Source organism: Centropristis striata, chromosome 18 (assembly GCF_030273125.1).
Source record: "Centropristis striata isolate RG_2023a ecotype Rhode Island chromosome 18, C.striata_1.0, whole genome shotgun sequence".
Classification (NCBI taxonomy): Eukaryota; Metazoa; Chordata; class Actinopteri; order Perciformes; family Serranidae; genus Centropristis; species Centropristis striata.
In genome coordinates this window covers 27,033,155-27,058,112 of record NC_081534.1, presented here as the reverse complement: position 1 = coordinate 27,058,112, position 24,958 = coordinate 27,033,155, and the positions used below count along the sequence as shown (strand labels likewise).

The following is a 24,958-nucleotide window of genomic DNA, read 5'->3' as shown; positions in this document are numbered from 1 at the left end:
AAACAAATGTCCCCAAAATCTTGCAGTGTTCCTTTAAATGGCACCACCGCCTGCAACTGTTGGTTGGTTGGAAACGAGGCGAGAGAAGCCGGGGGGAGGACAGAGGCCAGAAAAAAAGACGATGTCAGACAAATGAGGTGGAGGCAAACAGGAGAGGCAGCGACAAGTGTTTTACATCTGCTAAATAATTACAATCAGATACAACAGTGGCATTCTCCCTCCCCGCCTGTCATAAACTGGATAATGCAAACAAATGACCCTCAAATTGAAAACTGCGGGACAACAATGGAGAGCGCCCTGTCTCATCAGAGTCAGACACACACACTCATAAATAAACACACACACCTTTGGGCGCTGAAAAGACACAGTTTACAATCCAAATTATACTGTGATGACAGTCCAATTCTTTTCAATTTGAATACTGATTAAATTCCCCTGTTGCTTTTCGTTGTCACCCACCATGTATCTGTGTGTGCATGTGTGTGTGTGTGTGTGTGTGTGTGTGTGTGTGCACTCAGCACAAAATTGAATATTGAATTACTGTACCTTCAATCAAAAAATAAAGTTCCCGCTGCCTTGTTTTGAATACCAATATTTCATCAGTTTCCCATGCAGGAGTCGTTGTAAGCAAGACTGAATACAACCTTCATAATGATTAGCAGCCTAATGCTGCTTCACTGATGTTAATGAACACCATTTGGAGCTTCAATTGACCAAATCGCAGAGTAAAAGAACTTCACGTCTCCCAGAAGTAAGCACGGTTTTGTGAAAAGCGGCTGGAATAATTGCCTGCCTGCTATCGTTTCGTACATCTGAGATGGTTTCCTATTCAGCTGACCAGGGACTACAGATAAAATATTAAACAGAGGTGAAGCACAAATGAAAATAAATGAATAAAGGATGTAAAGAAGGGAGATAGGGAGTAAAGGAGGGGAGGCAGAGACCCCGGATCTACTCTAATGTTATTTATAAAGAAAGTTTGGTGGGAATGGAGCAGCAGTGTTGTTACAAACATTAGTTATTCGTTTTTTGATTAAATAAATTATGCCTAAAAATGGAAATCCAGATAGAAAATAACCACCAACAGAGTGTTATTGATTTAGACAAATTAACATTTTCACTCAGCACCTTTTGTACAAACAAGCAGCAAAAAGAATAAATCAACAAAAAACTAACAAAACAAAACCTCACGGCCAAATAACAAATTTTTCAAGACTAAAAATGCTAAAACAATAAAATCTTAAATGTCAATAAGACTAGAATAAATGAAAAACAAACACTTGATTAAATAATGAAAAAATATTTTTTTTTATTAAAAAAAGGTTATTAATGTCTTACTTAATTTCCTATTAAGTAGCTACATTCACTAGAAACAATACACAAGGAGCACAAAGAAAAAAAAAGAAAAAACAAACAACCCCCCCAAAATCCACAGTTAAATAAAAACAAAAAACAATTAATAACACCTTTCAAGAATTATAACAATAACATGTTAAAAGTCAAAAAAGAAATGAATTATTATTATTATTATTATTATTATTAATAATTATTAATAGGTTAAATAGATTAAAAAATAATATATATAAAAAAATTATAAAAAAACAATTAAAACTAATCAAAAGGAAGTTAACCTTACTTAATTTTTTTTTTTAAATATAAGGAGACTAACTAAACAGCAACATTTACTAAATCTTACCTAAAGTTTTCTTCTTATTTTGCATCCTAAATTTAAAATTTTAAGCTCATACTGTTCTTGACATTACAGTCTCACCACAGTCTCTATTTAGTAGCTGTACTGAGCTTTCTATCATATCAAACAGTCATCCTCAAGAAATGGGACTGATTTTTTGCTAATTTTGGCTGAAAATCCATGATTGAAAGCTCATTTACAGCTGATGAACATGCTAAAGTAAATAAAATGTGGTACTTACAAGGTCAAGAATTGAAATGAATCTGGTTGTATTTCAAAAACTTAAATAATAAGCCTTGCTACTTTTTTACTTATTTTTTTCCTTTGCTGGGTTTTTCAAGAACACATCAATGGTGTATTTCATATATTTTCATAAATGCACAAGTCATTTTAAAGGAAGTTGCATGAAAAGTTGGGGGTTTGCTCCACCAACAGGACTCTGATGGATCAATTATGAAAGAACAAAGTTTGTTCCCCATGCTGTCGCACTGTATGAAAGCAAACCAGCCGCTCTTTTAAGAGCAAGTTACCACAGACTGAGTGCGCAGCCAGCACATCATGAATGAAAGGAAAAGCTCCCATTTGAAGTAAAAAAGAAATTTGGGGAGAGCTTTATTCATTTTGGTGGGTTTCAGTGGAGCTGACAGTGACACTTTTCTTTGTTCTGTCATTCCTCTGCAGCTCCTTCTCTTTCTCTCTCTGCTCACTGGTGCAGCAAGTGTACAGTGAAATTGAAACACTGACAAAAGACAGAGAGATTTAAGATGAGTTTCCAGTGTGTGTGTGTGTGTGTGTCAGAGGTGAAGAGTGGCTTATTTGCCGCCCCTCCTCCTCCTCCCCCTCTGTGTATGTGACAGATGGGAGTGTTACCTGCAATAGATAGCTGCATTTTCTTCTGCTTAGCAGGAAATATGCCAAGATGGAGTTTTTATGTCAGGGCGCCATTACTTTCTTTTATAGAGCTCAACTGCTTTACACACACACACACACACGCACGCACGCACGCACGCACGCACGCACGCACGCACGCACGCACGCACGCACGCACACACACACACACACACACACACACACACACACACACACACACACACACACACACACACACACACACATTCTTGTACTTCTATCTTTGCGAGGGCCCTCATTGTAATAGTGAATTCCCTTGCAAGGTTATAATACTACTACTACTAATAGTTTTGGATTTTTCATTAGTTTTAGTTTTAATTTTGTTGTGAATTTTTATTTTCAAATTCAGTTAGTTTTAGTTAATTTTTAGAGTCAGTTTGCTAGTTTTAATTTAGTATTTATTTATTTTTAAATGCTTTAGTTTTAGTTAGGTTTTTATTATTTTTTGTGTTAGTTTTAGTTTTTTGTAATGGGGTATTTGTTTGGTGGGAGATTAAAAGAGGTCACAGTAAATTTTGCCTTTATTTCCTTAAGCCTTATCCATCTTCATTATGTATGAAAAAAGTTGAAAAAGACGAAAATAAAGGACATTTTCACTATAATTTTATTTAGTTTTGTAACCACACAATACAGTTCCATTTAATTATCATTATCATGTAACCTTTAACTCTTAAAAAAAAGTCTGAAATCTCAAAAAAGCCTTTAAAGAAGTGAGGACCGGCCGAAATGTCCTCACTTTGCAAAAATGTCCTCACTCTGTTGGTTAAAAACGTGTTCTGGTCCTCACTATGTAGGAAGTACAAGAACACACACACACACACACACACACACAAACACGTACGCCAACCGCCCGATTTGACTGCAGTCAGACTATTGAATGGACATTATCAGACTCTATCAGCCCATAACTGTGGGCCAGCGGGGACGCAGGAAGTCAGTCACAGCTGGCGGTGCTGAGAGAAAGTCTATCTCTATCTATAATCACATCACATTACATGCTGCACAATATTCATTAATATTAATATTAATCTGGATGGCCAACAACATTTAAATAGATTTTTTTACACTACACCAGACAGCAAACTTTGTCAAAGCAGCATCGTAAATGCAGGTTTATTCTAATCAGAAGACGTTTTATTATTGACTGAGCCACAGAGTCACTATATAAGTAACAAAAGAACAGGGCACATGAACTTTATAACAAAGACACACACACAGAATGTGGTGAGGGTTGAAGTGCAAATTAGAAGCAGGACAGTTTCCCTGACACACACAGAGAGCAATCAAAAACACTAAAGAGACGTCCTCTTGCTATCGAGATTTACTAAATTATATAATCATGTAACTGCTGAAACATGAAATTGAGAGATGGAAAGCGAGCTTCACAAATGATTGCTGGTCACTGATTGCGCATCAGATACACAGAGAAAACATTGAATGTTCAACAACCATGTTTTATGGACTGCTTCTCTCTCTTTTCAAATAAAATATACATTGATTTGTTTGGTGAACTTGTTTTGGCTTGCAGTTACAGCGCTCCACCAATAGGGGTGCTGCAGCACCCTCAGAACCCCGACATCCCTGCGTAAAGCCCTATTCTAGGTTTAGGCACTGAAAAAAAGTCCCTGTTTTGTTCAGTTCAGGCTACAAATCTACTTCTCTAAGTTTAGTTATAAAACTAAACTGTGCATAAATACCGGAAGTGACATAGTTACGTTGTTTACATAAAAATGAGACATACTGAAGGTAAGTTACTTAACCTGAAATAACATAATTTACATTTACGTTTGTTTTCACACAGAGACACGGAGCCAAGTCTCCTGGGTTTATTTGACTGTCCAGCTCAACCTTCCTCCTGCCCAAAAAGCAGCAACACTTCCGCCTTGGTTAACTCGTTTATAATTACTACAGAAGGACGTTAATATAGCTGCTGATGACGCCCTACTGGCCTACCAGCAGGCGGAGCAGCCATAGTTATGGGCTGATTGATCATAATAATTAAAAAGGCTGACTGCAGTCAAAGCACATGATCAAAACACACCGTGCATGGACAGGTTGCAGCTACAGAAGATTAGTTTGTTTTTTACTGACATCGTATTAACCATGACCAGTTTTTCTGTGATAACATCCGTTTGATACACGTTTTGGGATTTTTTTTTGGAGCTTGTAACTCTTTACTCCCTACCTACATCATGACTGATGACGACCTACTGGCCCACCAGCAGGCGGAGCAGGCAATAGTGCCCATAGTTATGAGTTGATAGACTATAACAATTTAAAAGGCTGACTGCAGTCAAAACGGGTGATAAAAACACATAATGCATGGGCAGGATGCAGCTAAAGTAGAGTAATTTGTTTTTACTGACATCATAATAACCATGGCCATTTTTTTTGTTATAACCTCCATTTGGTTAATATGCACTTTTTTGTAATCTTTTTTGGAGGTTGTTACTCTTTACTTCCACTTCCCTCCCTACTTCAACAGAAGTATTTCTTTGGGACTATTCTCAGCTACAAATTAATAAAAACATTGAGGCCCTGCTTTCATGGCAGCCACCATTGACAATTTTATCATCTGCAGTTCTTCCAATGCAACATGGTAATATCTTGCAGTAAAAACACGACATATTGGACCATCATTTTTTAAAACAACTCAGCGTGTTTGCACAATTTCCTGGCTGCAGTAATCTCTGTTTTGAGTATTTATATAAGATTTCCTTTCAAACATTAAGAGCCCAAAAGCCCCATGCAAACAGGCATTCATCCATCTTATCTGCAGGCCCGTGTGATCTTTGCCTCCGGTGTGAAAAGAGCCGTTCTGCTCTTCAGAGACGTTCAAATTGGCACAAGTTAGAGTGCTTAATGGAAACATTGACACTGTCAGGAGCTATAATGTACAGTGTGCGTGTGTGTCAGAGCCTATTGAGGAGTCGAGGGCTCTTTGTGGGCCAGAAAAAGGTAAATGTCACCTTCCCTTTGGGGCTGCTGCTCTCAGACTGTCGCTGCACTGGAGAGGGAGTGCTGACAGTGTAACTGTCTGTAAAGGTTGAAAAGGTAAGTCTGTTCTCTTTGTCTCTCTTTATCTCCTCACCTCTTATTCTGTCTTCCTCTTGTATGTCGCCGACCCTCTTAGTCACGCTGACCTTCTCCGCAGATTCACAACATCTTTAAAACATTTTTTCGAGAACAGATTCGCTTCCCGCAAACCGTTGAACCTGCTGGGGGATTGTATGAATGTTTACCAGCATGAGGAGAGAAGCAGCCGCCGGGCATCAGGGCTTTTTTCAGGTGAAGGTGTTTACATGCATCTGAAAGCCACATCAATGAGTAAACAACTGAGCAGAATATTTCTGTCCACCTGTGGGGCCTCAGCTGCAGATAAAACAGTCCTCCCACAGAGAAACCACCACCTGCTGCACTCTTTGATTATGTAATGTTTACTTATAATACAGGGAGATGAAATCAGTCTCATAGTAATTCAACCAGAAAGTTTGAGCACGGAAAAATAAAAGTGGTAACTGACTTTTAATGTTGCACGGAGCTCGGAATCATTTTAAGAAGGGAATTATTAAAGCGTGAAAACATAAAGGGGGGTTTTTCTTCTTGTAACTTTATACTTCTACTACACTACATTTTGAGGCAAATATTGTACTTTTTACTCAACTACATTTAGCTGACAGTTTTAGTTACTTTTCAGGTTGAGATTTAACATTAAACACAATCGATTTAAAGTCATTAAAATTAAACCTGATAACAGTATATTTAGTAGTTAGAATAAGCCCTGCATTGAGAAAATTGCTTACTTTTTACATAAATGCATCAATAATCATCATCCAAGAATATATGTCGAATATGAGTACTTTTACCTTTGATACTTTAAGTACATTTTGATAATTTTCTACTTTCACTTCAGTAAGTTTTGAATGCAGGACTTTTACTTGTAGTGGAGTAATTTTACTATGTGGTATCAGTACTTTTACTGAAGTAAATGATCTGAATACTTCTTTCACCATTGGTGGAATGTAACTTTTACTCAAGTACTGAACTTAAGTACAATTCCAAGGTACTTTGTAAACATTTTATGTAACTTTATACTTCCAATACACTACATTTTGAGGCAGTATTGTACTTTTTACTCCACTACATTTAGCTGCCAGCTTTAGTTACTTTTTTAAGTTGAAATTTAACAAGAAAAACATGATTGATTTAAAGTGATTAAAATGAAACCTGATAACAGTTTATCAATAATCCCTACATTGAGAAAAATGCTTCTTACTTCTTACATAAATACAGCAATAATCATAATCCAATAGTAATGCAGTTATTTTACTGTGTGGTATCAGTACTTTTACTGAAATAAAGGATCTGAATACTTCTTTCACCACTGGTGGATTGTAACTTTTACTCAAGTACTGCAAATAAGTACAATTTTGAGGTACTTTGTAAACTTTTTATGTAACTTTGTACTTCTACTTCAGTACAGTTTGAGGCAGAAATTGTACTTTCTACTCCACCAAATTTAGCTGCCAGCTTTAATTACTTTTCAAATCAAAATTTAACATAAATTTAAACCTATATATTACAGCATATTAAGTAGTTCAAATGAGCCCTGTCTTGAGAAAATAAAACACTGCTGCAGCAATAATATTAATGGAGTAAAACATTGTATTTCTTATGGTTTTTGGCAGTATTTTTTGATTTATGAAATGATAAAAGAAGATATCCTAATTTTCAAAATAAAAGAATTACTTTTGAAATTTTATTCAGATTTATTTCCTGGACATATATGTAAATTAGTGCATATTTAATGAGCTAACACCTACTTTACATATCTAAACATAAAACTTCTGGAAACTTGTAATGCAAAAAAAATATTGCCTTAATGTAAAAAACAAACTGGGGAAGTTTCATGGTGATATCTATAATTACAAATCCATTTACTTCAAGGCATCAAGAACTTTTCAGCGTTTGGATTTGCATTTCCTTTAAAACCTTTTATGGTTTTCACATCAACTTAACTGAACAAAAAAAACATTTTTCTGTGGCTGCATCTCAAAATAGTTTGACACAGCTGTGACATTTTACACCTGCAATATGAACGTTAAAGTTCACGTATTGAGCAGCAACACCACAATAACAAATCAGACTTCACTGTCACTTTCACCTGCAAAAGTTTTTCCAACATGAAAAGTTCAGTCTTAAGCTGTGAAAGCACCTTAACTGGATTATTGCCAAAATAATTAAACTTATTTTTAAGGTGTGCACATTTCAATGTGATACAGATTTTTTTTTTGTGGTGTTGCTCTTTTTTTTTTGGTTGTTGATTCTTTTGTCACACCTCACTCCGTCGATCATGAGAATAACAGCCTTGCTGAGTAGAAAGCAATTAAAGTGTGCAGATCATTAAATTTATACTGGATACACACACTCATGCAGGGACGCGCACACACACACACACACACACACACACACACAAAGGCCAGCTTGTTCCACTGGTGTTGATTTGTTTTTCTTATTTTAGAATTCAACTTCCTCCCCTCCTGATCCAGATCTCATTTCCTGACACTTGCCCCACTGGGACCTCTGTGAACACATGTCCGCATGAGTGTGTGAGTGTGTGTGTGTGTGTGTGTGTGTGTGTGTGTGTGTGTGTGTGTGTGTGTGTGTGTGTGTGTGTGTGTTTGACCAAGGATATGCACAGAGTTTTTATTTAGGAAAAAACAGAAAATCTTTATCCGACTCCAGCACAAAACTCAGAGAAAGTTTTCTTCACTTATCAGAGAAAATGTGTCCATTTGTTATTATATTTTCAATGACAACTCACTTAAAGCAGAATTTATATTCCGATGTAGTCTGTTATTTAATATTTGTGCTTGCATGCCCGATATAGGTTATTATAATAGGTATAAAGGCTAAAACGTCAGAGATCCACAGAGCTCGTCCTTGTGCTGCTCTCAGAGACGAAGCGTTACAACAATGGCACAAGACGTCTCTCTGGAAGGATAATTTTCTTCTATTCATCATCATTTTGTCCTGCTGCGAGTCTTTTCTTTAGCTCTGCATTCTCTTATGATTCAATTTCAATCCAATGTGCTTAAGTGACATGAAAATAAATATATATTGAAGCATGCATGTCCTTTATGTGTACAGTATGAAAGCTCACATTTATGATAGACTGAAGGGAGAGGTATTTCTTTATGTGTTGAGAAAATTATCCTACTTTCTACTAAACTGTTTAAAAAGCCTCTTGGACCAGCAGGAAAATGCATAGTCACTGTTGGAAAGAAGAGATAACTCTGCTATATACAGTCATGGAAAAAATGATTAGACCACCCTTGTTTCCCTTGTTTCCTTCAGTTTCTTGTTCATTTTGATGCCTGGTAAAGATACATTGGTTTGGACAAAAATAATGATAGCAACAAAAATAGCTCATAAGAGTTTAATTTAAGAGCTGATATTTAGCCATTTTCCATGGTTTTCTTGATCATGATTTTGGTTATTATAAAAAAACATGGAAAATGTCTCTTCCAAAAAACTCTTATCAGCTATTTTTGTTGTTATCATTATATTTGTCCAAACAAATGTACTTTTAGTTGTACCAGGCATCAAAATGAACAAGAAACTGAAGAAAACAAGGGTCTAATAATTCTTTCCATGACTGTATAAAAAAAACAGGGCTGTTTTTCTGACTTTTAGAGATACGTGGTTCTCACAGGACAGCCTGCAAACATATGATGTTTTTACGGAATATGATGCATTGCAGCAACAGTAATACTAAAGCAAAAACATCATACAGTGAATAATAGTAAACACTGATAGTAAATATCTAAAATTTTGGAGTATTTTCTGTGGTATTAATACTTTTATTTAAGTAAATACAGGGAATGACTTAAAAACTTACTTCATAGAAAATACATTTGTGACAGAAATAAAAGCTGCAACTGCACTATCTTTCATTGACAAATCAATTGCGCATCTATATCACTTTGTTTGTCTGCCGAAAATGGAACATTTCAGCTTAATTTTGGGCCATTCTAGCGCGTTTGCCCTCATCTGCTACCATACTAATGCATGTGGCCACCGACAGGGACTTCATGGTGCATTCAGGTGCATCTCGTACCCTTCTGCCATCAAGTGGCTCCTCTTTGTGTTATTATGTTTACAGTAAATTATTTGAATTTGAAGATAAGGCCTCAGTGTGCTACATTCCAAAAAAAAATACAGTAGTTATATCACACTTGATTCCATGTAGAGTTTTAAAGTGGACAGTTATCAGGGCATTAAATCAATAATCTGAAGATCTTTCAAGACTCAATAATTTAACAGTGGCATAGCCTTTAGTTCTGTTTTTTTTCCTCCAGTTAAATCACATTGTGATGTTAAGGGCCTTAAAATTGAATCATAACAGCCTAAAATGGAGTGTTTTAGACGGACGTATATTCAGATTGTAAAAAAAATAATGTTTTTTTGAAGATTAAAGCATTACAAGACGTGTATGAAGCTGAAAATGAGCATAAAACTGTACTGTATATCCCCTTTAAAAAACAGCCCAGCAGTCAAACTAAGATGACCAATTCAAGAGGAAAATCACCTTCCTCAACGCAACTTAAGACGTTTTGTACGACAGGCACAAGGACTCTTTTGTCAGGCGTAGACACGGGCCATTTTTAGCATTTGAACAAATGATCAATGCTTGTCGTTTGTCTGGTGAGGACAGTGTCTGCACATCTTCTGTCACTGTAATGCTCCATTCAGAATCCATCTTTCCATCTTGCTTTTTCCACCTACTTCTCCACTTTTCACTTCCTTCATAATAGGATTCATAGATCCAGACACATGTCCTATTCAATTCAGACAATGGGGGACTCTCAACACCCACCAGGAGGAAATAAGGACTCTGAAGCAAATAGGACTTTCTGACTCCCTGTCAGCGTGTGAGTGTGTGTGGGGAGGGGACATATGTGTGAAGCCTCTCTCTCTCACACACACACACACACACGAGGCACCAGTACCCTATGATATCATCACGGGTGACTGCCCAATATGACAAATGTGAGGAGACAGGCTATAATGAGAAACATTGTTGGAAGAGCGGAAGAGATGGACGACTGAGTGTGTGTTTGTGTGTGTGTGTGTGTGAAAAAGTGGAAGTACAAGGGAGAAAAGAGGAAAAAAAGAAATTACAGGATGAGAAAGTCCCTTACAAAGTCTAGCAACAGGCTCCTCCTAATGACTTTCTCTTTCCCTCATCTTCCCCCCATGTGCTCATATCAACCCCGTAACTCACCAGAACTAATATCTCGAGACTCAGAAAGAAGGTGAGGAGTATTTCTGGGCCTCCTGACTTCCAATTATAAGTCCATTTGGTCACGGATATTTGAGAAGCGAGAGCAGAGAGAGAGAAAGAGAGAGAGAGGGGAAGAGATTTAAATATTTGGATATTCTGCGTCCCTCTCTCCATCATCGCTCTTTCTCCCGCCGATCAATTTCCCATTTCCTAACCTTGGAAACTCTTCAGGGTCACGCCAAATCAATGAGCACTCTCTCATGAAAAACTGAATAATTATCCAAACTCTATGAATCAGAAAGATTGGGCTCGGTCATGATTTATTCATGTGTTTCTTATTTTATTGAGGCAGCGCGGCATAATAGAGCCGTAACGAATGAGATGGATGCTGACGGCTTTAAAAAAATGAAAAAATGAAGAGAGAAAGAGTTGAGAGATGAAAGGAAAGGAGAGGCCGGCTGTCAGGATTGATTGAGTCAAATGGAGTGATGGGAAGACGAGATGGATGTAAGGATGTTACAGTCTCCCTCTGTGCTGCAGACATATATGATGGAGTCACCCCAACCACTCGTTCATCACATCTTTCTTCTCTTTTTTCTCACTTTAACGTCAAACATATTGATGTTTAGTCTTAGTCTGAAACAGATAATAACTTTATACATATTGGGTAAAAAGACAAATTTAATTATTACTTCAGTAAAATAAAGATACTTCTAGAAAAATAAGTTTATTCTTCAAGGGGACAGTTCAACCCACATTTAAAATACATATTTTCCTCTAACTTGTAGTGCTATTGTTGTGGAATTTTACCGGACAATAACCTAGAATTATCTCTATGCATTGGCACAAAGAAACTAACATTCTCACTGTAAAATAGATGTGAAAGAGATACATGCACAGTGTAACATATACAAAAATTCCCAAAAGAAAAAAAGAAAAAGGAAGTTAAAGGTGAGTGAGCCAATCACAAGATAATCTGCACAAACCTTACAGGATTTGTTGGGCAAAATATAGAAAGACAGCTGTTCAATAATTGTCCTTATCTATACTTGTTAATTGGATCTGCATTTTGACAATTTTTTATTAAATCCTGCACAAAGCTGTGTTCCAAGAAGCCCTGCTGTCGTCCATTGTTTTTCAAGATTTTCTAACATACTGTTTATCAATCTAGATGGTTCGAAGTTGAAACGATATGTTACTTATTTTAACGCAAACTATGGTGTTTTTGGAAACATAATGAAGTATTTTTGTTTCAAATTACAACGTTTAATGTGAATAGATGATAACAACCTACTGAACCTACTAGTAGGTGTAGCAGGCGTCATCTAATCCATATGTATTTTTGCTAACATATATTTGACCAGGAGAGATACTTTTAGCAATGACTAGTAGACATGGTTGCATAGGTCATTCAGGCAATATAGACATATTCGCATATGGAAGTTTATTTACAATTTGATGTAAAACAATAATGTTGACTTTAAGTTTTAATTTGTACATGACGCGGGTCCAAGGGCAAGAACCAACCCAAACAACCCAGAGAACAATGTTTGTGTCACATTGTTGGAAGTTGTGTTTGTAAGTACTATTTTTATATTGCGTTGTTTAAAATATGTTGTGGTTGTTGTGTTTGAAGCAACATTTGTGATATGGCACAATAAGACCATTGCAACGGTTAAAACTGATAATTTTCAACATGTTTGTGGTCCAAGAATGTTGAAATTGAACATATCTGTGGTTTGCAGAAACATAAAATGCCAACGTTTATTGGCTTTCCAGTAAATTTTTTCCTCTTAGGTAACAACTGTGAATGGGAATGTACGGTTACGTTGTAACCTTGGTTCTCTGAGTGAAGAGACTATCTTTCCACTCTGCTACATACTTCATATGTATGCGGTAGCTGGAGAGATAGTCTTGAGACGATAGAGAACCTATGGTTACATTGTAACCATGGTTCTCTGAGTGAAGAGATGTATGTAACTGATTGTAGAGATAGTCTCGAGACGATAGCGAACTGCCTGTATATAGAGTACTTTACTCTATAGTGAAACAAAACTCCTGATGATTTGTCAGAGATGTGTTCATGGATCCCTGGGGATATCTGGATGTCACTGTTTTACGTCACTTAAAATCCTTCTGTGCCGTTTACTCTCCGGGTGACAGATCCATTTTTTTCCTGTATTTTTGTGCTGCCTGACTTCCTCTGACATCAGCATGAACAGGGATCCATGTTCACTGTCCAATAAGTTCAAACGTGGGGGAAGTGAAGCGCTGTAGTTTCCTCCTGAGAGAACCAGCGGATGATCACATCCAATGACTAACACTGACCTGTATTGATCACAGTGGAGACAAGGCCCTTTAACGTGCTCTTACAGAAAGGAGGGCTTTGTGTGCGAGATATTATTATGGTCTGGACTCCCTGTTGACAGCTCTTTACAGACGGGAGGCCCTTTCTCTGTGCTCCACTGACTCACATCGTATTCAGATGGCACCGGGGGCAGACAAAAGAGGAATAATAGAAGACTGAATATGCAGGAGTCACAGCTGTTTGTGCATGACTTGTGCACCTTTGTTTGCTTATTACCACAACAAACACAGACCAAAATAGTGACTCACCTGCAAAAGCGAGTGGACTGGCCTTAAGGGGAAACCCAAACATCAGAATACAAACTCCATATGTTTAAATCTAACTCAGGAAAGAAAAACATGCCATGTGTCTAGAAATGCATAGAAAAAATATTTAAAAAGATAGGATAAAAAAAGATATGCCAGATACTTGGGGTATTTTATAAACATACTTGGGATGTGAATTGACCAACAACATTTTCAACCTAAACGACAGAACAGTTTGTCAACACCACCAATCACGACACATATGAGTGTTTGTCAAAATGATCGTTTCGTTGCTTGCGTTGCTGTTACACTGGAGCGTTCTAAAAATAGCACATACGTCATTATCCGGGTTGTAAAAAAGATTGCAGTTTCTGTGAATTTAGGCTACAAAACCACTGACCTAGGTTTAGGGCAAAAAACTTCCTGGTAAGGTGTTATAAAAGACAGTTTAAACAGTAAATAAATGTACGTAATGCCAGAAGTTAAGTAGTTAAGAGGGAGATGTGAGCCATGGAAGTTACATAAAACACACAAGTTACTTAAAATTTCAGGAATTTTGTTTTCATGCACAGCACAAATCCCTTTCTCCTGGTGAGAGTCTGCTTTTTGTGCACCCATTTATGTTATGTTGGAAGCGGCTTGAGGACAGTCTAAAACGTAAATGTGAGTCGTATTTTGCTGCATGTACAGATGCCTTATATTGACGCTTTTGAGGGTGGATCAGCCTCGAATTGACAGTGAAGGAGTGAGATTATGCTGGAAGACTGGTTGGAAAAAGTGTCTGTAGATGGTTTAAAAAATATCTCAAAAACAGATTGGAACCATTGGAATGTATTTCAGTGGATTTGCAGAACAGAACTGTTAGGATACTTTTCTTTGTAATTCTGCACATCACGTATTCATAAGCTCAGCTTTAAGTTTTACTTAGGTATGCGTGTATTTGAGGGACAAGACTTGTGCCGCCAATTTGAAGAGGTTTTTATTTTTGTGACTCTCTGGTCTCCTCACGGTTAGAGGAGTCCTGTTTTTTTATCTGGAAGAGCAACAATCCTCATCCTACTTTTATTCTTGTGGCATTGCCAGTGACTATGTTTATTTGTATATTTGTTCAGGGTGATTTAACATGTTAAAGTTACATTTGTTATATTTGACTTACGCACATGGTTAATATTGTCTGTATTATTTGTTGATTTTCAGTTTTACCTTTTCTTCATTAAACTCCTGCCAAGTACTTCACACGGTCTGATCATTGAGGAGATTTTTGGGGAGATGAGTTTAGTTTACTGTTTCATAACTCAGATCAGAACAGTACAGACAGGCTGACCATATAAGCTGTGTTGACAACTTTACTATGTGAGCACAATGTTAAGCAACCTTCAATGTACCAGAATAACAGGCACCCTGTAACGACGAGTATATAAGAAGTTTCAGTCTCTGTAACCTTTTCATTCACTCTGAAGTATGCAAGAACTGAATCCAACATCATGTGGGTTAAATGAACATTGTACTACCACCTCTCTGCTTGCTGTTAGTAATATTAGCTGGTTCGTTATGACTTGTGTTGTTGCACTTGCTTGATGTTTGGCTGTGTTGCCTTTAAAGTTGCCTTAACTGCCATCAAGAGCATTCAAGCAAGGAGAGACCCAGAACAACAATTTTGGTGATGATTTATGCACAAAGACTAATTTATTATTCATCAGGCACAGGTTTTTCACAGCTCCGGTGGTGTTACTACTGCTCTCTAGAGTACACTTACCTCCTAAATACCATTGTTATACATATGATAATATGTTTTATGATCTCTTTCTCTCTCTCTCTCTCTCACACACACACACACACACACACACACACGCGCACTCTATTTCTACCTCAAATACACACACACGCAGGGACCATAATAATGCATCATAAGAGCAAAAGGAGAATTCCCTAAAGCAAACTGAAATGAAAGCCATTGTAGCTCACACTAAATCATCTATTGGCGCTGGTGGTTTGCCAGACTGTGTAGAGAAAAAGAGAGTGCACACTGAGAAAAATGTTTTGGAGAATAGTTCACTCATAATGGAGAATGGCCCCAGTCCGGTCTCGTACATGCACACATTTCAATGAAATCCAGTCTTCAACACAGTCCGATAAATGGTGTCATTTTATTTTGACAGGTGACTGTTAAATCTGGATAATGCATGAGTCATTGAGCTGTCATTACGAGCTGTTGGAACATGAATTTACGGAGGGATTTTCAAACAGATATTCAAACACATCTCTAGGTTTTGAATTCTCCAAGCAGGTTGGTAGACAGTCCAAGAAGTTGTGATAAATATTAGATAGATATATGAGCTTCTAGGCTAGGATTACATTTATACTAAAGTATAACCAAACAGAATTACGCTACACACCAAAGATGACAAAATGTATTGATTAGTATTTGAGAATATGGCTGCAGCTGCTTATTTTCATTATAGATAATTATCGATCAGTTTTCCAGCACCTAAAGTGCCACCTAAACAACTGTTTGTTTCTTCTTGTCAACAGACCAAATATATATATAAAAAAACGATATAAAACAGGGACAAATTATTGGTTATCAATTCATTTTCTGTCGGCCGTTTAACACATTTATTAACTAATTGTTCTGCTCATTGGCTGAGTCTTGTTTAAAGCTGTATAAACACACACCTGTGACCACATTACACTAGTATTACTGTGCTCTGGACAGGATAAAGGAGGAAGATTAAAAAAAAAAAAAAAAAAGAGACATGGTGAAATTACTGAGAAAGAAATTGAAGAGCTGGAGAAGACAAGAAACAAAGCTGTTGAAGAGACTTTGTGGTCAGTTCACAGACTTGAAAAGCAGCCAGCACCGGGTCAATCTACACTGATCACTGATTGCGAAGCACCACAAAACTCTCTGATGCTGAGAAATCCTGCCAGCCACCCAACTACAACAAGAGAAGATAGTGCTGGAGCAATATCCTCCTCTTGCTCCAGGCCCTGCACAATTAAAACACCCTTGTACCAGGAGTGCTAACATATTGGAACACTACATAGTGCATCAACAATTGCACTATAAATAGCGATACCTAAATAAACATTAATAATCCCATCAATTTAAACATGCTTTACACATTGTCTCTGTGTTTCCACGTCTGTGTCTCTGAGGACCTACGTTGCTTGGTGAAAGAACAAATAACACCTGCAAGGCTGTGGTTAATAGTGATTTTAGAACAGCTAAAGGGAGTTGTTTTGCACTCTGCAAGTGCCTGACAATGCCCCTTAGCTGTCTTAAAATCACTGTAAACCACAGCCTTGCAGCGCGTTGCAGCGCGTTGCAGCATTGCAGCGTATCAGGGCTTATTGCAAACAATGCCCTTAGCTGTTTAAAAATCACTGTAAATCGCAGCCTTGCAGCTTTGCAACCTTGCAGCTTTGCAGGACCTATTGCAACAACAATGCCTTTAGCTGTTTTAAAATCCCTCTAAACCGCAGCCTTGCAACCTTGCAGCGTTGCAACCTTGCAGCGTTGCAACCTTGCAGCGTTGCTGCCTTGCAGGGCATATTGCAAAAACAATGCCCTTAGCCGTTTAAAAATCACTGTAAACCGCAGCCTTGCAACCTTGCAACCTTGCAACCTTGCAACCTTGCAGCCTTGCAGCCTTGCAGGGCTTATTGCAAAAAGAATGCCCTTAGCTGTATTAAAATCACTGTAAACCACGGCTTCACAGAGCTTATTGCTTTAAAATAGAATGAACAAACGTAATCTTTCACAGTACAATAGTAGAATCTTTAGAGTATAGACTAGAATTGGATAACAAGAACAATAAGCTCATTATAGAAAAATATAAGCTACAGTGTAAACATTAATGTGCAGTTACATTGGAATGCTTCTTCAATCTGTGGAGGCATATGAGAAACTTTTGTCTAAGAGAAATCAATCTGTTAATAAAATATTATGCAACATTTTGAAAAACAAAAGTATATTTGCTTTCTGTAGTTTTGATGTCATTATTTGCATTATCTAAAGATGTTACCTGAAAGGAATCCAGCCCCTCATGGCTCTGTTAACTCTCAGCTGATCTCAGTTTGGTTTGTCACATGTCACATCAAAAGAGAAAAACTGTGATAACCTTCAGATGATGAAGAGATCGCTGTTATTGGTTGTGAGAGAGGGAACAACCTGAGAAGAAAAGAACGGGGTCAGATGAAGGAACGGTGCACGGGGAACACCAGAGAATGAGATCAGGTGATTATAATTATTGCATCTGAGAGGAGGGAGGAGAAGAAAGGTGAGAGGGAAAAAATCAATGAAAGATAGATGAAGGCAAAGACAAATGAAGAGTGACAGAGCGGATGAAGGAAAGGGGTTGATTGTCTCCTTAATCCTTATGGGAACAACTCTCCATACTGTACATGAAAGGGCTGCAGCAGTGTTTGTGTATGTATATATAATCTAGGGCATGTTTGTGAGATCTTCTCTATAATGCCTCAAATTGATGTAATTGATTAACTTTTAATTAACGGGGTAAACATGCTGAACTGCAGGATATTTTCCAGCTGCAGCTTACTTAACTTCAATGTAGTCTGACTATATTCTGTATGTTTCATTGTGACAAGTTGAAAAGAAAATGCAGTTGCTGAGTAAAGACATCATCCAGTTCAAGCCTAGAGGCTGTTTCTAAGGCTGAATTCATACTTATGTAAAGCACAGTTCAACACAAGTTAAGACTTGTTCAACACCAACCTCAGGACAGCAACACAAAATACATCACATCCTACGAATGACGCAAATAACACCCTTTCCTTCTCATATGTCTGCTTCATATCCTTGCCATGATTGAAACAGAAAAGGTTTTGAAAAAAAAGCATCTTGCGTAAGCAAAACAAACAAGAAAAACCTCACCAATCTTTGAAAAGGTGCTCAGTTCCCTGCAGCCGTGTTTCACCTTGGCAATAGCTGTGTCCTGGTGGGAAGCCAGTGAGGGATCATGGCCTTGTCTTTGCAAAATCAGTCCTACTGGTTGATATTGGCACAAAACACTGGTGAATAGCAGATTAAATTGGAAAAATGTTGCCATTCAGTTTGAAAAATACAAACCGATCTGCCACTGATTTGCAGCGCTTTGCTGAAAACTAATCTTAGATTATTCAGTGACAGCATTTGTTATTTCTGCAGAGTAGACCATTGCAATGTATGACATACTTACTATGCATAGCAGACTGTTGTGCTATGGATGAAGTACTGGACATTCTATGGAGGACAACATTTGTTCAATCTGCAAAAAGAAGTCTGACAAAATTATTGTCAGCTTGTTGCTAAAGTTATGCTAACCACTAACTGCTGCTAAATGTAGCTGCAGTCAGTTAGCTCAGTTACAAGGTGAGTGACGATGGCAGGAACGAGGTTGAACAGCCTCTATGGACATCAACGTTATGGCAGAAGTGAAGAGACGGAGAGAGGTGGAAGAGAAAGAGTGACCGAGCAAGAGGCTGTCCACGAGTGAATCTCAGACTGGCATTTTTAAAGTGCTTTGTTAAATAAAAGCCTATAATACAGACCAAGCTGTTATTCTTGCTGTTGAACTACTATGTATGTTAAATATTAGCTGCCTTACTATGTTTTTGTTTGCTGCACTTGCTTGTTGTTTGGCTGTGGAAGCAAAGTTGTCAACTATTTTATTCTATCAGTATGGTAATACTATATGGTAGTTATTCTGTCTCTGTTTTCTGTCTCTGTGCATGGGAATCACTACCTGATTGACTCGGTCACTATGCATGCGTAATTCACTAACTGTGTGTGTGCCCTGTCTCTATGTATTTATAGATTAATCATGTAAGATGCTTTCGATACAATGCTCATGTGCTAATATTGTTTTAAAACTGTGATTACTCGAGATACATCAAAACTAAATACATTTATTCCATCTGCTTAAACTTAGTAAGATTCTATCATCACAAAAAGAAATATTTTATGTGAACATTCATAAGTCATAACAAGGCAGGAGGTTGTGTTGAATGTTTTGGGAACAGGTCAGGACACAGACATGATGTGCTGAGGAGAAGAGATAACTGTCTTCTCTGCTTGGTGACATGGCGCGTCCTGATATTGACTAAAACTGACGAATCAACGGTTCGAGAGGGACGCACCTTCTGGAGAGTTCTACCCACATGATTAGTAAAAAAAAAAAAAAATTGCAAAAATTGTTAGGCTATAAGACTGGGTTTCAGGAACAGAAAGGGGTTCCAGACCTCCTGAACTGATCCGCCTTAATAATATAAATCAGGGAAGTGATGTTTGAACCCAGACACTCTGTAACTGCACATTTCTTGACGTATTGTAATAAAATTAAGTTAAACTGAGAACTTGGACGTCTCCTGCTCATCATTCCCCATCAAACGATCTGCGCAGAGAAATAGGTGAGAGGATTTACTGTCGGAGTCAGATAATTTCATTTTAAAGGTTTCCTCAAGGTATTTCTCAACATAATCTTAACAAATCTAACAAATGTTATCACTGAATAGGCCATTATCTATGTGTTTAGCTAACTGCAGAGTGAAGGTAGAAGAGCTGGTGACAATAACAACAACAACAACAACAAAGACTCTAAACAGGTTCAATAAACCACGGCAAAGAAAAGACTCAAAGAACAGTGTGAGGTGAGAAAAGTGTGATAAATGAATCGAAAGAGACAAAACAAAGTAAGAAAGGAAGCAAGAAATGTTGTTAAGAACTGTCCTCTTGTCTCATAACATAACATCTCTTTATTTTATTTTTTATTTGCTTCATACAGACAGGAACTGCTGCTGAAAATCTACAATAGTATACAGGAGGCGTGTTGCCACTGTCTCTGGGTGTTTGTGGGGTAGCAGCTGTCACGTGGCCCGACCCAGAAGCTTCACTTTGTCCCTTTTGTCCACAATGTGTTTTTACTGTACATACATAAACCCAGAGAGTGCGTCGTTTGACTTTATGAATACAATCTATAACCCATAAATCTCTTTAAACCTTTTGTCCAACATTATACTGTATACTCCTTTACTGCCAACTTCCACAATAAACATAGCTCTTAGATTTTTTTTTTTTTTTTTTATTCAAACACATTATGTTTTCAGGTCCTTGTACAGTTGTCTTGTTCAAACCATGCAACACATACTGTATGTCTGTGGTCAGGTCTTTGTTGCATGTGTATCCATGCATTCATATTTATGTGTATTGTCACAGATGGCGGGTATGCACAGTCACTCGCTGTTATCACCCTCGCATAAAGAATCTGTCTTCTTTTTTTCATAGAAATACGCAGTTAAATGCCTTATGCGTACCTCAGTGTTTTATCTTTTTTATGTCCAGTGTCCGTGTGTGAGTTTTCCTTTATAGCCTCACAAATGTTCACATTCGCCGTGTGTATTCTTGTCACGACCTCTCTCGAACACACACAATGACTCGGTGTGTATCCCTGTGCATTCACAGCCTCTCAATGTCCCTGTATTTCTTCCTCAGGATGGAAACTTGGTCCCTGAACAGCACAGGGTCCAGCCTCATCTGGGAGTGCACCAGGGGCATGAAACCCAGCCAGTGACTGAAGGCGTTCATGCAGGTCTGACGCTGGGCGAAGTGGTCCGGGTCGGCCCACCGAGACGACTTGGAGCCCTTGGTTTGGAGAAATAGAGATGGAAAACAGGAAGGAGGAGAGAATAAATGTATAAGAACAACAAGAGAATCAATCAACACAGCTCTGCAGCTGTTGTGAATGTAATAAAAACAAGAAAATGCTGACAATAATACGGACTGTTTGCAGGAAAAACTGCTTTCAGAAAAGAGCGATTTTTTTCTGACAGGAAAAACAATATGTCCAAAGTCAACTGGATCACATGGATAACGGCAAGAAAATCATATTTAATGAGGACTAACGTTGGTGCAGGTGCATCTTCATCAGAGAGTCAGTTAGTTCTTATTAAATAAGATGTTTTGCCTTTATATGTGTGCTTTGGTCTACTTTTGACATATTAACTAAGTTTACCTGTTACAATAATCCGTACTGTGTAAGTGTGGGAGTAATTAAAAAGCTGTAATTCCTCCATTATGCACAAGGTCAACATGTTGGTCATCAGCACAAATTTGCAAGTTCAAAACACTTAAACTTCACATTGAACTTCAAACTTTCCTTCCACTTTGTCCATTGATCGTACAGTTGGTGGTTTGATCCTTTGGCTCCTTCCGTCTCAATCACCAAACCCCAAACTGCCTTTTTCTCTGGCCATCAATACGAGAGTGTGTGTGGCTGAATGAGAGGCTTAAGTGCTTTGTGCTATCCAGGTTGAAAAGTGCTGCATTAATGCATCCATTTATCTTTTTACCATTCACAATGAGGCCAGAAGAACAAGGCCACATGTGTAGGTGTTACTGAAGGTAGAATCACTGATGTCCTTCCTTTCTTACTTCAGGCGATCTGTTGTTTTTGTGGATGATTTTGCTTCTGTTATCAAATGAAAGGATGCTGGCGGGGTCTCACTTTGGACTGGACCAGGAGGGGGGTAGCATCCAGCAGGGCTTTGATGTATCTGAGCCCGGCTTTAATTCGTTCTCTGTGGTTTCTTTTTTGAGGTGTGTGTCTCCTTGCTGCAAGGTTAGATGTCAAATCGTTGAACGGCTGAAAGTCTGAAGAGAGTGTTTTTGATCCTCACCTACTTATAAGCCAGTGGTTCTCAACCTTTTTGAGTCACGACCCCCAATTTAACATGCATGTTGTCCGTGACCCCCACTCACTGAAAAGAATTTCACACGCACAGTTCAGATCACCCAAAAAAGAAACAAAATGACCAAAAAAAAGACACAAATTGACCAAAAAAAGACACAAAATGACTTAAAAAAGAAACAAAGTGATCAAAAAAAGACACAAAATGACCAAAAAAAGACATAAATGACCAAGAAAGACACAAAATCACCAACAAAAAGACACAAAATGACAAAAAAGGACACAAAATTACCAAAAAAGACACAAAATGACTAAAAAAGACACAAAATAACAAAAAAAGACACAAATTGACCACAAAATGATAAAAAAAAAGACACAAAATGACAAAAAAAAGGAAACAAAATGACCAAAAAAGACACAAAATGACCAAAAAGACTTAAACACATGAATACTTTAACACAGTGGAGACAGAGCTGACTTCCAAAATGATTTGGCGACCCCCAGAAATCATCTCGCGACCCCAACTGGGGTCCCGACCCCACGGTTGAGAATAGCTGTTATAAGCAACTATTTTGTTTGAGTTATTAATCAGCATTGTGTGCACGGATGGCAGCCCCCCTCTCACACACCAACAAAGACGGGAGTTTTGATGGTTCGGGGTTATGTAGCAGTGCTTCCATGCTGGTGAAGCCGCTCCTTATCGTGGACAGCTTGTCATGACGTGGCAGGAGGTGTAGCTCATAGTAACACATACTGTATCTCCCGCTATTTGTTTTCACCACCTGCTCCTCCAGAGAATCCAGGTTCATCATCCTGACAGAGCTGGTCGACCTGGCCAGCTGTTTCACTCTGTGGGAATCTCCTGAGTAGTTGTTGACACTTCAGCAAACAGCAGCCAAGAAAGTCAAACTGCTAGAAATCAGCCGCGGTACACACTACCTGGGAGTTTTTACACAGTCAAACATGTTGCAGCTGCTCACAAATTGTACTCTTGTTTTGGAGGCTCTTGCTGTTTGTTGCATCTTATTGTTGACATGGACTACAGGGGTCTCATTACAGAGAGAAATCCTAACTGCCTGTCCTATCTTAACGCTTGTGCTGTCTTAACTTCCTCTATACACCACCTGTCCTACAGGTTAAAAATGACCCACCTTCACCAAACTTTGTAAAATACAGCGGCTTAACCCTCTGGGGTCTGAGCCTATTTGCTCTTTATATATACTACATAATATTTACTATACTATGTTTGGTATTTGGTATTTTCTCAGCACAACTTCAACATGATCTGACTCACTTTAACCCACTTTATTAACATATTGAGCTCAAAAATACATTAAAAAAAAATCGTGAAATCTTACTATTTTTACTATTTATGACAATAAAAAACACAAATATGCTCAATGAACTGTTTCGGACCTGAAAATGTAAACTTAGGTTGCAAATATGAACATATAAAGGTAAAATACAAATATAATCAAACCATACAAAAAAATGACCATAAAAACAAGTTTATTTATAGGAACAGTGTTATATGATTAGACCCCTTTTTATCTGCCTCGTCCCATCCTACTTTTAACACTTGAATTCATATTTTTGTACTATCAAATTGAAACGATCATATCTTTGGTTTAACATAACCTCGGAACGTCAAACAAAAAACTGGAGAAAGTTTCAAGTCTGTAATTTGGATTGAAGTCGACAGCAGCATCGTTTTTTGTGATGTCGCTTTGAAAAAAGGCAAGTTATCTGATTACAGTGATCATAGACCCCAGAGGATGAATTGAACTTTAAAAACCAAATCTATTTTGCATGAAGAAACAACCTCTCATTCATCACAAACTTTAACTGTAAAAAAACTGTAAATATCGAGGTTTTCCCTCTTTACAGTGCAGAAAAACTGTTCTCCGTACTCTTTTTTGTGTTTTCTCTGTACTCTGTTTCGTGTTTTCTCTGTACTCTCGACATCATTGTAAATGAGGGGTTGCCCTCAATGATTCCTCGAGAAATAAATAAAGGATAAATGAAAATGAAATGAAATATTACTTTGGCATGGTGTGAATCAGCAGTGGAAAAACGGTCCATTCTGCTTTTGTTTCATTCTGCTGCTTGACACATAAGGGTGATGCCGTCTTAAATGAAATGTTTATTTGAAGTGAATCACTGCTGACTCTAATGTGTCCGGGGAATCTGCAATCTCAGGTTTATTAGCAGCCGTCCTGAGAAATCAGCCTTGTAACATAATAAGAGCTCAAAGAGGTTGCAGTTGCAGCAGGTGGGGTGTTTACATTTTCGATTATTGTCTTCTCTGCATCGAGATTTATTCTTTCGAGAGAAAATCACGATGCTTATAATAACTGGTAACAGCTCTACTAATCTTGTCAGTGGAGGAAAGGGAACCCCATGTTTTTGGGAAGTTTTCTTCTCATTTACTGGCCCAAGAAAAGGTATTTAAATGATAAAATGATAAAATATAATAAAAATGATTTGTCTTGTCAATATGAACCCATTGATATATGGTGTAGGAAATCAGAGTGTCATCATTTGATTTGAGGAGCCTTTCAATCATTATATTTTAGTGTTCACCATCTTCATTGTCATACAGGCCTAATAACAATCCTGAGATAAGATAGAATCTTTTGCTTTAATTTACTCATTTAGCTTCAAATGTTCAACCTTGGGCTGGAAACACAAGCCAACGTTATCATCCAGACACCTAAAGTATATTTATGTGAGATTAAAGGAATATTTGAGCTTTGTAAAACTGGACTGAGG

General features: G+C 37.7%; 1 protein-coding gene across 1 annotated transcript in view; it reads right to left on the bottom strand.

The window, feature by feature from the left end:
• Positions 1–20,267: 20,267 nt before the first annotated feature.
• Positions 20,268–24,958, bottom strand: part of LOC131991322 (exostosin-1) — a 365,225-nt gene continuing 360,534 nt past the window's right edge. The window contains exon 13 of the mRNA XM_059356692.1: positions 20,268–21,141. Within this exon, the coding sequence (XP_059212675.1) occupies positions 20,956–21,141 (186 nt within the window). The 3' untranslated portion in view covers positions 20,268–20,955. The remainder of the gene's footprint in view (positions 21,142–24,958) is intronic.